Here is a 16,411-nt window from a genome sequence, read left to right as displayed (position 1 = left end):
ATGGGGTGACTTTTAAGGTAGAAGGTAATAAACTAAATAGAGAAAGGACTAAGTGGAAACACTGCAAGAATTATCTCCCCCCAAACTTTTGCCAGCTAAACATTATAAATCAAAGAATTCATTCTTTGTTAAAAATGCCTTCTGATATATAATGGCTTTCCCTTTGTTGGTATATATTGAGTTGAAAGAATAAATACAATTTAGTTACAATTACCTAGCAAAACCCTAGAATGTAACATTTCACAAATATAATCCATAACCTTTATTATGAATGTTTATCAACAAACCAGGAGTTGCTAGAATATTAGTGTAACTATTTTTTCTGATACATTATTTATTTGTGTTTTGCTATGGGATGCTGATAAGGCTAGAGATTTAGATTAACCATATACATAAGCTAACACCAATGTTAGAAGCATTCTAGGCTATTATAAAGATGCTGACAAGTATGCAAAAATAAAGATGGCTACTGTTTTATATATGGAATAATTAAATAATAGTACATGCGATGAATCTTGAACTATAAAAGCAAATGAAGTATCAATATGACAAATTTTGCTTTCATAGTATAATTTTTGATAGGCTACATTATTGGTAAATAATAAGAAGCAAATAACTCACTGAATGTACTGAGAATTGTTAAAGTTGGTGTTCCTACAATTATTAAGTGGAACAGAATATTCAGAGATGAAGAAAATTCATGCAGAAAAACACAGTGCTAAAGAAGGTCCTTCCCTTTTCTTGAATTAACTTATGGTTGCAGTATCTGACTGTGGAAATGGGTCCAACTTTGCAAAAGCCTTGAATATGACTTTCAGTAAAATATTTTTACCTTGGAAACTTTAGGACTTCATAAGATACATTTACCATCTAAAATTCAGAATTTACCCTACTTGTGACATGTGCAAGTCTAGATTGATGGCCAAAAGGGATTACTACTTCTTTTCTTAGCACCTGCCAAATGCAGGTAGCATTCTCTCACCTTTAAGTCTCAGGGTCTCTCTGACTTCATGCATAGGCTTGTTAGGGTAACTATCACTTCTCTTCCCCAAACCCCCTTTCCTCACTTGCAGGGATATCAGCCCTAAATCAATCCGTTATTTGGTCTTAGTTTAACCCTATTCTATCATCCAATAAACACTGCTTTATTGGCAAGGAATGGGTGACCAAACTATTCATACGCTTGTCAACATAATCTAGGATTACATATGAATCATCTATTAATAAATTAAAGCTCTTTAATTAAGATCCAGTACCAAAATTTCAAAATCCCTTGTGTCAGATCATCAGAACTATTAACCAATAATATTTACTAGTGACAGGTTTCTCTAAGCCAAGTTTCTTTGAACAAATACAAATCGTGTAAACATCTGTAACAGATGAACATTATTGAAAGGAAGAAATTTGTAAGAGAAAGAGGTTGAATGTAGAGCAAGGCACTAAAAATTTGGAAATATTCCAGATGATCAGCTTAAAACACAAAGGAGAGAATAAAGAGAGTATATGGACTTGAAGCCAAGAATTAAAGACTGATTGTGAAAGAGAAGGGAAATGCTGAATTGAACTGTTAGCTGTCTCAGGCTGGCTCCAACACGACCAAGCTGGTTTCAGGGCATTCTTGCCCCTCTGTACAGCTACGCTGTGACAGCAATACCACCAATGCCTTAAAACAGATGAAGACAGTGTTGATCATACAGCACAGGGTGGGGAGGTAGGATATTTTCCTTTCTTTCAAAAGAAAAAATTTGGGCAGGGGGGCACCTGAGTGGCTCAGTGGTTGAAAGTCTGCGGCTCAGGGCATCGAGTCCCATATTGGGCTCTCTGTATGGAGATGGCTTCTCCCTCTGCCTGTGTCTCTGCCTCTCTCTCATGAACAAATAAATAAATATTCTTTAAATAAAAAAGAAAAAAATTTGTATGTTAGATGCTTATTTCGTGATTAGATAACTGGGCAGATATCTCATCAATCAATTGAGGAATCAATCCTATTTATTGATCATGTAATTTTTTATAATATATTCACTGAATAAGGAGTACTCTGTCCTGCTGTGGGTTTTAGTCCGTTTATCTTTGGAAAGGAAGCAGGCAAAGTAGTTAAAGTTAGGTACTAGAGAGAAGGAAAAGACATGCCATGCCCTTCAATCAGAAATCAAAGCAAGATGTCAGGTTTTGTGGAAATCGGTTTCATCACAACAGCAAAAACAGGCTGCCCTCTAAAATCAGTCTGAGCTAGAGACCTCTATGCCCCCAATCAGGTACAACTGCTCATGTCCATTCTGCATCCCGGTCACACTCCAACTCCAGCTTCTCATCCCTTGGTGCTTTCTCGTACCTGTTCCCTGCCTCCTGTCATATCCTGTGGACCTGATGCCTTCTCTACTGTGCTCTCGCATCCTGCATGCAAATCTGACAATAGATCCTTCAACGTCCTGCAGTGCTGCCCATGGACTTGGACCAAACTTCAAGCTTAGCTCCTGTAAATCCTCAGTTCTGGGTGAGCCTTGTTCCAAAAAGACAACAATTTTCTACCACAAGCGAGACCCGGGCTCCGAAGAGAGTCTCTTGCTCTTGCTACCTGCAAAGGCTGCTCTTGACTGTAGCAGCGAGCCCCAGGCCTGGAATCTGGCCTGCCGTGGTGCCCAAGCACACCCCCCCCGCCCACCCACCAGCTGGAGAATTAAATGAGGAGAATAACTAACCTCACTCTAATCAAGGTACTGGGGAAGTGCTTGAGTTCTGACAGGAACTCTGTCAGGAGCTCTCTCATTCCAGCTCATTCCTGGCCCTGGGCCAGGAGGCAGAAGGTGTTTGCATATTTATGTCTTTTAGACGTGCCTGGTTTCCTTGGCTTGTATGTGATCATCTATTTCTGGTTTTCTTCTTACCTCCTTGGATACCCCAGCTTGGCCCTAGGCCTTTTTCATTCATCATTATCAATGCTCTTTAGGAAATCTCCACTCCACAGTTTAAATATGCCAAAGACTTGGATATTTATACAGTATCAAATGTGTATAATATCTCCCATTTAGACTTCTTCTTGAACTGTAGACCTACATATACCACTATTTGATCTCTCCCTGGATAACTCCAAGATTCCTCAAATTCAGCACATTCAAGCATGAACTCCCCATTTCTCCCCATGCCTGGATATCTGTTAGCATTTCCTAGCTCAGTAAATGACACCAGCATCCATCCAGTTCCACAGCCAGGAACCTAGGGCCCATTTGGGCACCCATGTGTCTCTCACTTTCCATACTTATTCTATTACCAAGTCCTTCATAACTTCTGAACTACTTCCCTTCATCTTCTCTACTACCACTGAAGTCCAGAGATTTAGGTTAGAGTAAAAATAATAAAATCTAACAAATACCAAAGGTTTATATTATACAAGGCAGGTACTCCTTTAGAACTATATCAATGGTCTCTCCTAATGACCCTATGTATTAGCTTCCTAGGACTGATATAACAAATTACCACAAACTAAATTGCTTAAAATAAAAGACATTGGTTCTTTCATAGTTTTGAAGGCTAGAAGCCTAAAATCAAGGTGTCAACAGAGCTGTGTTCCTTCCAAAAGCTCTGGGGGAAGATCCTTCCTGCCTCTTTCAGCTTTTGGTGGCTCTAAGCATTCCTTAACTTGTGGCAGCATGACTCCAATCTCTGCACCTTCTTCACGTGGCTGTCTCCTCTGTGTGTATGTGTCTTCTTGTCCTTTGTCTGTTTCAAATCTCCTTCTGCCTTTTTCTTACAAGGCCCCTTGGCATTGGATTTAAAGCCCACCCAGAGAATCCAAGGTGATTATCTTATCTCAAGGTCCTTGACTTAAGTACATCTTCAAAGACTCTTTTCTCAAATAAGGTAACAATCACAGGTCCCAGGGATTAGGAAGTGGATGTTTGGGGCCACCATTCAATTCACTACACTCTAAAACAGTAAGTATAGTTATTAGCTCCCTTGGAAAAATGAGGCAATTGAGGCTTAGAGAGTTTAAAGGACTTGTCCAAGGTCATATGGCTAATACGAACTTGTTCATATTTGGCTTATAGTTTCCATACTTTCAGAAAAACAATTTCAATACTTTTCTGAAAGGAGTAACAGTTTCAAGAAATTTGTTCCTTAGATGCCAAATATTGTTTCTTCAATCATTCATTACTAGATTATACCAGTAGTATTATCTTCTAAAATTATAGACCAGATCCAGTGCCTGGCATGATGTCTGTCATATATAAGGAGATTTTTTTTTAAAGAAAAGATTTTATTTATTGATTCATGAGAGACACAGAGAGGCAGAGACATAAGCAGAGGGAGAAGCAGGCTCCCTGTGGGGATCCTGATGTGGGACTTAATCCCAGTCCCCCAGGATCATACGCTGAATGAAAGGCAGATGCTGCAACCACTGAGTCACCCAGGTGGCCCTATAGAAGGTGGTTAATAAAGAGTTGTGAATACATCAATGTGATCATGTCACCAGCCTCATCAAAAATCATTAAAAACACCACATTGCTTAAAATATGAGTTTCACACTCCTCAACAAAGCATGTAAGACCCTCCAACCCTCCATGAAATTAAATAATAATTTTGGAATGAGGACAGTCTTTCTAAGAATGTCCAGAAGTCATGCAAAAAGGGATCAATAAATTTGGTCATGGATATTTAGCATGGAAAAATTTCATAAATAAGATAAAAAAACCAATGGTCTGGAAAAATATTCACAACACATATTACACATATGTGCCTAATGTCCAAAGGAAGCAGGCACCTTCATTTATTGTTGTAGGAATATAAACTGATGAAGCTTCTTTAAAGGGAAGCTTAGAGAAAAAAACGTAACTCATCTCTTCTCTGACCCAGCATTTCTACCACTAGGAATTTATTCTGTAGATCACCTCTCGCTTTGGCACAAAATTGTTCACTGATACACCTTTTGTAATAAAACCTAATTGGAAATAACCTAAATGCCCTCCAACAGGAGCTGGTTAAATCAATTATGGTACAACTATAACATGGGACATCATGTGGCTCTTTTAAATGAGGAATGTCTGGGGTGCCTGGGTGGCTCAGTGATTAAGCGTCTGTCTTTGGCTCAGGGTATGATCCCGGGGTCCTGGGATGGAGTCCCTCAACAGGTTCCCTGCGGAGAGCCTGCCTCTCCCTCTGCCTGTGTTTGTGCCTCTCTCTCTGTGTCTCTCATGAATAAATAAATAAAATCTTTAAAATAAATGAGGCATGTCTATATGCATTAGTGTAGAAGAAGTTAACTCAAGACACAGAACACTACATATAAAATGCTACAGTTTTGTAAACAACAAAAAGAACATATATGTATATATACTTATATGATATATATACATATATATTAATATTTTACTTGTAATTGCATTTGCCTTTGAGAAAAGAACTGTGTGTGACTGAGTACCAAGATGGAGGGAAGATGTCTTGTTCAATGTAAACTCTATTGTATTGTCTGAATTTATTCAGCCATGTGTTCGTATTGCCAGTTAGAGAAAAGGGGAAAGATAGACAATTTATAAGCTAGCTTTCACCTAATTTTCCATCTTGATTTCATACTTCACCTGACAATTCATTGCTTCCCAAACATACTGAGTATGTTCATGTTGAGTGTGTGTGTGTATATGTGTGTGTCTAATGTTCTATCATCCTTGGCTCCCACACTTTCTGTCTGTAGAAATCCTGTTCCTCAAAAGCCTCCGTGCAACCTCCCTGATCTTGGAATCAACCACTCTTACCTCTGGACTCAGAAAATCCATTCACCCTGCTTTGAATTACAGTTATGTTCTCAAGTTATATTATGGCCACTCTCATTAAATTAGCTCCTAAAGAGTGCTGGCTTCTGTGTTCCTTGGAACACAGCATTGCTGAATATGTGTCATTGACCAAAAAGTATTAAACCAAAGAGCCATCTATAATAATCTAAGTTTCCCACAATGACCCAATTTTAAGGGTGACAGAGAAAAATATCTAGCCCAAATATAAGAATCCTACTTGGCACAAGTATCCAAAACAGCAAATCAGAAAACCTCAAAGCTAAAGATAAAGCCAATACTGTATATCAGATAAAATTATTACAAGAGATATATGTGAAATGAAATAGGAAGCTACACTTGAAATATATTGAAAGTAAATATATTACAAGTAAGAGAAAAATGAAAGAAAAAGTGAATTCTGTTATAGTACAGAAAAGATGGCTTTTGACATTTTTCTGTTTTTTAGCCAAACATATGAACTCTGGTCATAAAATAGGCAAACACTGATTTTTATCATGAAGCAGAGTAATTCTCAGATTGGAACTACCAGTGCCCTGCATCTTTGCTGCCTCCCGCCACAAAGGTCCATAGCAATGCAATTTACTTGACTATTTAATAACCACAGTCTTTTCTAAGCAAAATTTCCCAAATAATAAGTTTACTGTAATTGGTTGTTTTTCTTTCTTTCTTTCTTTCTTTCTTTCTTTCTTTCTTTCTTTCTTTCTTTTTTTTACTATTTACTTTTTGCAATCATTTAAATCCATATCCTCTTATCCTCAAAGGTATGGGAGTGAGTGTAGAGGGTCACATTACTCCATATATTTAACTTCCATATATTCTTTAAAGCACTTCATGGTAATTGATTATATATTGCCTACTAAAGCAATAAAAATATTTTTTTCTGCTTCTAGAACTGCTATTCTGCTTTAGTCTCTATATAAAGGTAGAGGCCAATCAATTTCTATTGGTTTTATAACAAAATATAATAAAGTAGAATAAATACAATAGTAAAAATTAAAAACTCCAACGACTGAAAGCTTTCTTCAACTTACTGTTAATGCTGTTTCATACTCTCCAGCAGCTAGGTGTGCTAAGCCCAAGTAATAGGAAGCTTCTCCTTCCATCTTCTTGTCACTTCCTAAAGTTGAAAATGTAGAAAAATTGCCATGGCATTAAAGAAACTAACATATTATAACAAGCAGAATTTTTACTTTTTAAAACAATAGAAAGTTGTAGAAATCTAAAGGGGCACCTGCCAGCGTTTGTATTACCCAGGAGTTAGGGTACAACATTAGATTTCTGAACTCTGTATTCCAACCATGATGGGTTTCAGCAGGAGGTAAGGATTCTCCATACTGGATTCATTCTCACCACTTACTGAATTACCACTTGTGAAGCAGTGGCTCAACTGAAAGACTACAAGAACATGGGATGGCAAGTGCCAGTGACAATATTATTATTATTCTCAAGCAATTTCACTGATTGCAGAGAATTATACCCTCAAGATCTCACTTCAGTGGAGTTGATGGTGCCAATGATCCAGTCTAGGGAATTTTAACTCTTACAGTTTGTCTGGGCCTTAACTTTTTCTCTGCTATAGGTTTATAAGTGCTGAGGATAAGGATGAAACTAGGCAAGGAAAGGACGGGGTAAGAGGGAGAGATTATGGGGGAAGTTGCCTCTTGGATAATTAAACATTGATTATTCATAATTTGTGCTTGCTCTATTAAATGTTGTTAACTGTGTTAAAGTACCAACAGTGGCATGTGCTGATATAGTATCACCATTTACATCCAAAGGGCAGCAGAGCAAAGAACAGAAAAATCGACCCTTGTTGATAGATTTTGAGGCAGCTAATTTAAACAGTTGAGTCACACTAAATATTAGCCGTAAAATAGGATTTAAGCATGAGAACTTTTCCTGCTTACTGACACAAAATTAAGACAAAGTGAAAGCATAAAATAATGGAGGAAAATGTCAGCATTATTGAAGTTGAATGACACATATACCAAAGGAAAAAAGGGCAAAATACTGTTTATATTATTGTATAGTTTATTTGGTGGGTTAAATTAGTATTGACTTTAATGATTCAATAATCATTCATATTAAAAGAAATACTGTTTTATTTTCAAGATCTAATCGTCCATTCTTACACTGGTATACCCATAGAGAATCTAAAGAGGGGGTCATTGTCTCTAATGGATAGAGACAATGTGTTTGGGAGTAACTCAAATGTTTCATTAAAACGTGTCTTTAAACTTCCATTGTTATTTGGCTAACATATATCCACTAATTCATTTATTCACTGAATATTTATTGAAGACCTATTCTGTGTCAGGCACAGCTCTAAGCATTTGGAATACACCAGTAAATTAAAAAAAAATTTTTTTTAAATTGGAGTTCAGTTTGCCAACACATAGCCTAACACCCAGTGATCATCCCACCAATTGCCCCCCTCAGTGTCCATCACCCAGTCACCCCAACTCCCTGCCCACCTCCTTTTCTACTACCCCTTGTTCATTTCCCAGAGTTAGGAATCACCAGTAAATTAACCAGAAACATTTTCTGTCCTTGGAGAGCTTACATTTCAGAAGGAAGGGACATAAAGAGATACAAAATACATAATAAGCATAATAAACTATGTGGTAAATTGTATGGTGATAAGTATTCTGGGAGAAAATAATACAGCAAGGTAAGGGAAATTGAGGGTGCTAAGCGGGGGTAAGGAGGGAAAAGCAGGTTTCAATATTAAGGACAGTTGTCAGGGTAGTAGATCCAACTGAGAAGTTGGTATTCACAAGAGAATGAAATTAGAAATAGATAACAAAACATATGGGAGATTCACAAGTATGTGGAAATTAAACACAGTTCTAAATAACCAGTGGGTCAAAGAAGAACTCAGAAGGTAAACTGGAAAATACTTTGAAATGAATGAAAACAAACAAAACAGCAACCCAAAACTTATGGGATCCAGCTAAAGCAGGACATGTATAGCTAAAGGGATATGTATTGCTACATATGTCTATTTTAAAAAATAAGGGTCATCTTTTCACCTTCTAAAACTAGAAAAAGAAGAACTAAAACTAGAAAAAACTAAAAAAAACTAAAAAAAAACTAAAACTAGAAAAAGAAGAACTAACCAAAGCAAGCAGAAGGAAGAAAATAATAAAGACTAGAGTGGAAATAAATGAAATGTAGAAAAACAATAGAGAAAATTTTTAAAAATTGTTTCATTGAAAAGGTCAACAAATTTACAAACCTTTAAGCTAGACTGAACAGGAAAAAAAGAGAGATGTCTCAAGTTACTTAAATCAGGAATGAAATAGGGATCACCGTAGACCTTAGAGAAATAAAAAGGATTATAAGGGAATATTATGAACAACTGCACATCAACAAATTAGATAAGCCAGATGAAACAGGCAAATTGCTAGAAAGATGTAAACTAATGAAATTGCCCCCAGAAGAAATAGAAAATCAGAATAAATGCACAAGTAAAGAAATTGAATTAGTGGTCAAAGTATTTTCCACATAGAAAATCCCAGGCCCAGAGGACCTCCCTGGTGAATTCTACCAAATATTTAAAGAATAATCAATACCAATTTTTCACAAACTCTTCCAAAAATTGGGAGAAAACACTTCCCAAATAATTCTATGAAGCCAGTATTATTCTGACATCAAACCAGATTAAGACATCATAAGGAAGCTACAAACCAATCCTTTATGAATATAGACACAAAGAGCCTCGACAAAATATTAACAAAGTGAATCCAGCAACATATAAAAAGGATTATATTCCATGATCAAATGGGATTCATCCCAAGAATGCAAGATTGGTTCAACATATGCAAATCATCAAAGTACTATGCTATATTAATAGGAAGAATAAAAACTAAATGATCATCTTAATAGATGCAGAAAAAGCATTTGACAAAATGCAATCCTTTTTCATGATAAAAATCTTCAATAAACTTAGAAGGGAACTTAATAACATTAAGGAGTATCTACAAAAAACCCACAGCTGATATCATTCTTATGGCAAAAGACCAAGAGCTTTCACCCTAAGATCAGCAGGAAGACTAAGATGTATCCTGGAACCAATTCCATGTAACACTACGCTGGAAATTCGAGCCAGAGCAATTAGTCAAGAAATATGATAGGCATTGTAAAGGAGGCAAAGATTGACCTCTAAGGTTTTTTGGCTGGGCCTGAGAATTAGATTGACATAAAACAGATTAATAGGAGAAAAAACACACAAATGTACATAATTTTTAGGTGACATGGGAGCCTTCATAAGGAAAGAAGAACCAAAGAAATTGCAAAATCTACATGCTTTAACATGGGGTTGAACAAAGAGAGGCAATTGTGGAAAAGCAACCAAGCAATGGAGGCAAGCTAAAGGCAAATAAGGATTATTTTAACAAAGTCTGTTTGTACAGAATTCTCCTCACAGAAGAATGTTTCTTTTCTTGTGGTACAGGAAGGGCATCTTTCACAACAATTTTTATCTCCTGTTTTCAGGAGGAAACGGGGAGATTACATGCCCTTGTTGTATCTCTTATTTTTCAAGTGATTTTAGCTCAAAATTCTCCTTATGCCAAAGTGGTTGTTGGGGTGGTATATTCTATAACCCTTCAGCATCAAGATCAGAAAGGAAGAAGTAAAGCTATACTTGCAGATAACATAATATTCTATATGGAAAAATCCTGAAGAATACATAAAAAAACCACTAAGGCTAATACACAAGTTTAGCAGGATACAAAATCAATAAACAAAAGTTAATTTTATTTTTACCTCCAAGCAATGAACAATCTGAAAATGAAAGAAAAAAATCCATTTCTCATAGCATCAGGAAAAATCAAACATTACAAATAAATTTGACAGAGGGCCAAGTTGTGTACACTAAAAACTACAAAACATCATTGAGAGAAACGGAATATGTAATAAATGGATGGTTAACCCATATTCATGGATTGGAAGTCATAGTGTTAAGATAGCAGTATTCTCCCAATTGCTTGACAGTTTCAGTGCAATCCCCATGAAAATTCCAGCTGTCCTTTTTGCAGAAATGGGCCAACAAATCCTAAAATTCATGTGGAAGTGCAAGTGATGCTGAGTAGCCAAAGCAATCTTGAAAAATATTGGAAGACTCTCATTTACTAATTTCAAAACTTACTACACAAATACAAGAATCAAGAATATGTAGTAGTGGAATAAGGACAAATACATAGATCACAACAATAGACTTGAGAGTCTAGAAAACAACCCTCATATTTATGGACAATTAATTTTTGACAAGGGTCCTAAAACTATTGGAAAAGAATAGTGTATACAACAAAGAGCTAGATACCCACATGGAAAACATGAATTTGGACCCTCCTCATATCCCCCTTCACACACACACACTTAAATAGATTATAGACCTAAACATAGGAGTTAAAATTATACAATTCTTAATAAAATGTAGGAGCAAATTTTCATGACCTTGGATTTGTGGCAGCCTTCTTAGTTGTGATACTAAAAACACAAACAATAAAATAAAAAAATAGATTATTTTGGACTTCATCAAAATTAAAAACTTGTGCTTCAATGGATATCAGAACGTGCAAAGAAAACACATTATTTTCAAATCATATATCTGATGAAGGACTTGCATCTGGAATATATAAAGAATACTTAATTCAATAATAAAACAACAACCCAATTGAAAATGGGCAAATAATATGAATAGATACTTCTACAGAGAAGATATGCAAACGACCTGTAAGCCCACAAAATGATGCTCAACATCATTAGCTAACAGGGAAATGCAAATTAAATCCACAGTGAGATACCATTTTACATCTACTAAAATGGCTATAAACAAAAAGAAGGACAGAAATTAAAAAAAAAGGACAGAAATAAGCACTGGTGAGAAAGTGGATAAATTGAAATCCTTACACATTGCTGGTAGGAATGTAAAATGGGACAGCTACTTTGGAAAACTCTACGCCATCTTGTCTTTAAGTTAAACATTGAGTAATCCTATGACCCAGAAATTCCATTTCTAGGTCTAGGGACAAAAGAATGAAAAACGTGTACACAAAGGTTCATAGGAGCATTATTTATAATTGACAAAAGGTGGGAACAACATAAATGTTCACCAACTGATGAATGGATAAAGAAAATATGACATCACCATACGATGAAATATTTTTCAGCCATAAAAAGGAACGTAGTAGTAATATATGCTACAAGATGGATGAACCAAGAAAAAACATTATGCTAAGTGAAAAGTAGCTGGACATAAAGGATATGCACTGTTATGATTCCATTTATATGAACTTTCCAGAATAGTTAAATCCACAAGGTAGCTTTAATGGTTGCTAGGGGAGAGGGAACGTACAGTATGGGGAGTGACATCTAGTGAGTATGGGGTAGGGTTTATGGTTGCACAACTCTGTGATGTACTAAAGGCCAATGAATGACTGAAATATGAAAATAATAGAATCATAGAATTATGAAACCACAGCATGGCCAGTGCTATCCTTGCGCATTATACCAAGGTGCCCTAGTAAAGGAGCTAGCCCCTAGTGGATGTCGGTATTCCTTAAATATTATGTAAACCACTGTGGAAGGCGTGCCTTAGGCAGGCAATCATCAGTTTGCTGCATCAGGCTCCTTAACCAAAGTAGGACATAATTGCAAGAAGAAATGCTTTGTCCCAGAACATTCAGTTGTCAGAGCTCTTGTAAAGATACTGTGTGATCCCTTAAACCTATATACTTTGTCATACAAGAAATATGGGGGCAAATATTTATCAGTTTTAAAAGATATTTTTTTTTATTTTTTTTTTATTTATGACAGTCACAGAGAGAGAAGGAGAGAGAGGCAGAGACACAGGCAGATGGAGAAGCAGGCTCCATGCACCGGGAGCCCGACGCGGGACTCGATCCCGGGTCTCCAGGATCGCGCCCTGGGCCAAAGGCAGGTGCCAAACCGCTGCGCCACCCAGGGATCCCAGTTTTAAAAGATATTTAAAAAATTATTACAGCATAAGATTTCTCCTGCTCTCCTTATCTGTCCTTTGAAAAGTAAGAGATGCTTTTAAAAGGAAGACTGCCTGGCAGGCTCTGACTGGGCAAACAGGCCCTTGGAGCCTTCCTTCCTTCCTAAACTATCTTACATTTAGCAATTGTGAACCTAAAGCAAAATACCTTTTCCTGATTGATACATTACTCTACATTGAGATTCCACATAACTTTTCATGTGACTAAAGCTAGCTGCTGAAATTGATCTAAGAGCTAACTATTTATGTCAGTGTTTACCCCTTTGGGGAAGGTACTAGATCACCAGTCACTCAAAAGAAGTTCATTCAATGTGATACATCTTGCAACGAGGGTGATTTCCTATGAATATTATAATATCATTAAAAAGAAGTAACAGAATAAGATAAGATGTTTACTTTTACTCTTTTAGAAAACTAAAATCACAATCAGAAATTCAGGCCTATTTACTCCAAATAAACCATAACCCAATCAATTAAACATATCCTTGAGCTAATACACTGGAAAGCACAGAGCTTCTTTTTCTCCTTCATGAAAAGTCTACTCTATTGATAAATTGTGGTAATAAAATATCTTTGCATTTCACCAAGTAAAAACTTAGGAATATATGCTCCAAATTTTTTCTTTATATTTTATATACATATAGAAATGATATACAAATGATACACCATATTAAGAATACGATCAGCTCTCATGAAAGCGTTTTGAGTGTTGCAGGTGTGCATATGAATCACCAGGGGAACTTGCTAACCTGCAGATTCTGAGGCAGTAGGTCTGGGGTTGGAGCCTGAGATTCTGCTTTACTTAGGAGCTTCTAGTGATGCTGATGCTGCCAGTGCAAAGGCCACCATTTGACAGGCATGGATTCAAAACATATCAGAGTTCTATTTTCCTGTTACTTCTAACTAAATATTTGTCATTATCTTCCCAATGATCTGACTACAGGAAATTTACAATAAAAATCTCTCAGAGCGAAAGAAATATACAACCTAAAACACACACACACACACACACACACACACACACATACACACACGCCCTTAACTTTTGCAAATGACCTTACCTTCTCATTACAGGTTCATTGTTTTAGAACACTACTCCCAGAGGGTTGTAATTTTGGAGATAGAGCTTTCAAGAAATTAATGGATTTCTTGTTGTCAGCACGAAGGCACCTCTGTTTTACAGTGAAATTTGAAAGTATATTGATGGCATTTGTCTTTGCATTTCATAGGAAATAATCACCCAAACACTTGAGGATTTTTACTTCACTCTTAGGAGAAGCAGTGTCTGCCCATTAAAGGAAGCAATGTGAGAGTGTGCTTTTCCACCCACCTTCTTTGGCTATTTCAGAAGCTTTTATTAGAATTCTGATGGCCTGTTTGTATTCTTTATTTTCCAGCATTTTGTCTGAGAGTAATCTGTAAGTCCTCAGGAGACTCTCACAGGCCAACAAGCTGAGAAAGCGGCCTGTCTCATCCTTCCATATCCGCCCTTCCGTCAATTGATGGAATGCTTCATAATGCTCAGCAGCTTCCAGAAGCTGACCTGAAGAATAAAAGCCATTCATAAATATAAACACAGGCCAGAACATATTTTCAAAAATTTTTGTATACATCTTATGTTTTACTATTAAAGGGGGGTGGAAACCCTGGAATACAGTTAAGAATTTCTAAGGATGAAGAGGATTTAAGCTGGGAAAGGAGTGATCTCTATTTGGACCTCAGATTCAGCAATGGTTTTGGATGAACTCCTCCTGGAGGGATGTGTTTTGGCAAGTAGAAATTGGCTAGGATTACACGTGTCTAGCAACAGTGTGAAACCCAGTAATAATTACTAATAGCAATTTTGTTAGCTAACCTTTATTTGACATTATATATGAAAGGTAATGTTGCTATATGGCTTATATGAATTCTTCATTTAATCTTCAAAACTCTCCTGTGAAAAAGGGATTGTTATGACTCCATTTTACAGAAGAGAAAGTGAAGTTAAGAATTTTGCCCATGATTGCACGTTTAGTGGGTTAGTGTATCCAGGCAGTCTGAATCCAAAGCCGTGCTCTCAACCACTATCCTACACTGCTTTTCAACAGACAGCATCTGTTTCATTCCCAAGAAGAATTCAGGTGCCTTGAGAGAGGATGCGTCTGTTACAAATTTCAAATTCAATTATTATAGGGGCATTTGTATACTCCATGTCATTTTTAATAATTAAAATACAACCTAACTGCCTTTCTGGTTTATATTTTATAATACAGTTCAAAATATATCTTCTCAAAGCCAAAACACTAAATTAGCTTTCAGTGATTTCACTCCTTGAAATACGAGCAAGTACATTTCTGGAAGAGTAGTTTGCAGTTCCACACTGTTGATTGTACTTTATGTGTGAATTGCCTTGTGAAAATTCTCACAATATCCTATAGTGTAAAAACTCTTTTATGGTATTGGGAGTTACCTAGATTGAAATGAACTGGAAAGGCACTTGTATGTAGGCATTCCCATACTAGTGGTTGAGGATGAGTGCAGGCTCTAAGCAGACAGCTTGCATTTCTTTCTCAGCTTTACCCTTTCCGCTGTTCAGCCTCAGGCTATTCCTACCCTCTCTGTGTGTGAGTTTAAGTCTTTTGCAAAATAGGATAACAGTGTAAACTATTCAAGGTATTATTGTGAGAAATGGACCAATACAGGTTCAATACCTAAATTAGTATTCTCTAACTATAACTTATTCTTCCTCCAAAAAATGTAGTTGAGTCTTTATAACAGGACTACCATGATTGATTAAATGAACCTATGGAAGTCTTATCAGGCTCAGTATATTTTCTCAAATAGGTTTCCTTACATATCACAGGTTAGATTATACAGGATGTTGCAGCCCCTGCCGTGACTCTTACATATAATTTCCCTGTTTTTGCTCTGAATTTGCTGTCCAAATTAGTATTGAAATATTCAAGAATATACACATAAATCAGAATAGCATTCACAAGGAAATACAATAAACAGAGGTAGACAATCAGCAAATAATCTCTAAAAGGAGCTGGGTCAAGACATGGCCAGTCTGAGCCCTTGTAGCACTAGGTAGAAGGAGGCCATGTGCACAAGGACACATCAATAGAGGGGGGAAGGTGTACAGGACAGACGCTTAGAAACTTGTATTATGAACTTTTCACATGATACAAGACTACAAAGCCATAAACATGAGAGGAATATTTCATTACATGGACAGGTGTTTGTGATAAGAGAAAATACTGGAAAACATCAGAAAACATTTACAAAGCATTATCAGTGTTAAATAGATGACGGATAGTTTCTTTTTCCTTTCTGATTATCAGCATTGTCTAATGTTTCTATCAAAATATTTTTGTTTTGTAATAAAATATATGATAGAAACTATTTTAAAGATAATGCCCAATCCTCTTTCATTTTGATGCAAATATTCAAGGTTGAAGTTCACTGTTCTAGTATATCTTCACATTTAACTCACAAATTTTCTCTTATTTCCCACAACAGCAGGCATACCTTCTCATCTTTCTCCTGTAGCACCTCTCACTAGAAACACCTTTCTCCAAATACCCATGACCCTCATTTTTTTTAAAACTCAAATGGAGCA

General features: G+C 36.4%; 1 protein-coding gene across 1 annotated transcript in view; it reads right to left on the bottom strand.

Annotated features, from left to right (window-relative positions):
* The window catches only part of TTC29 (tetratricopeptide repeat domain 29), a 241,496-nt gene that overhangs the window by 145,882 nt on the left and 79,203 nt on the right, over positions 1-16,411 (bottom strand). The window contains exons 7-8 of the mRNA XM_055336226.1: positions 14,141-14,353; positions 6,818-6,903 (exon numbers count right to left, since the gene is read on the bottom strand). Of these exons, the coding sequence (XP_055192201.1) occupies positions 6,818-6,903; positions 14,141-14,353 (299 nt within the window). The remainder of the gene's footprint in view (positions 1-6,817; positions 6,904-14,140; positions 14,354-16,411) is intronic.

This window comes from Nyctereutes procyonoides, unplaced genomic scaffold (genome assembly GCF_905146905.1).
Source record: "Nyctereutes procyonoides isolate TBG_1078 unplaced genomic scaffold, NYPRO_anot_genome, whole genome shotgun sequence".
Classification (NCBI taxonomy): domain Eukaryota; kingdom Metazoa; phylum Chordata; class Mammalia; order Carnivora; family Canidae; genus Nyctereutes; species Nyctereutes procyonoides.
The sequence above is the reverse complement of the archived record's forward strand: the minus strand, read 5'-3'. Positions and strand labels throughout refer to the sequence as shown.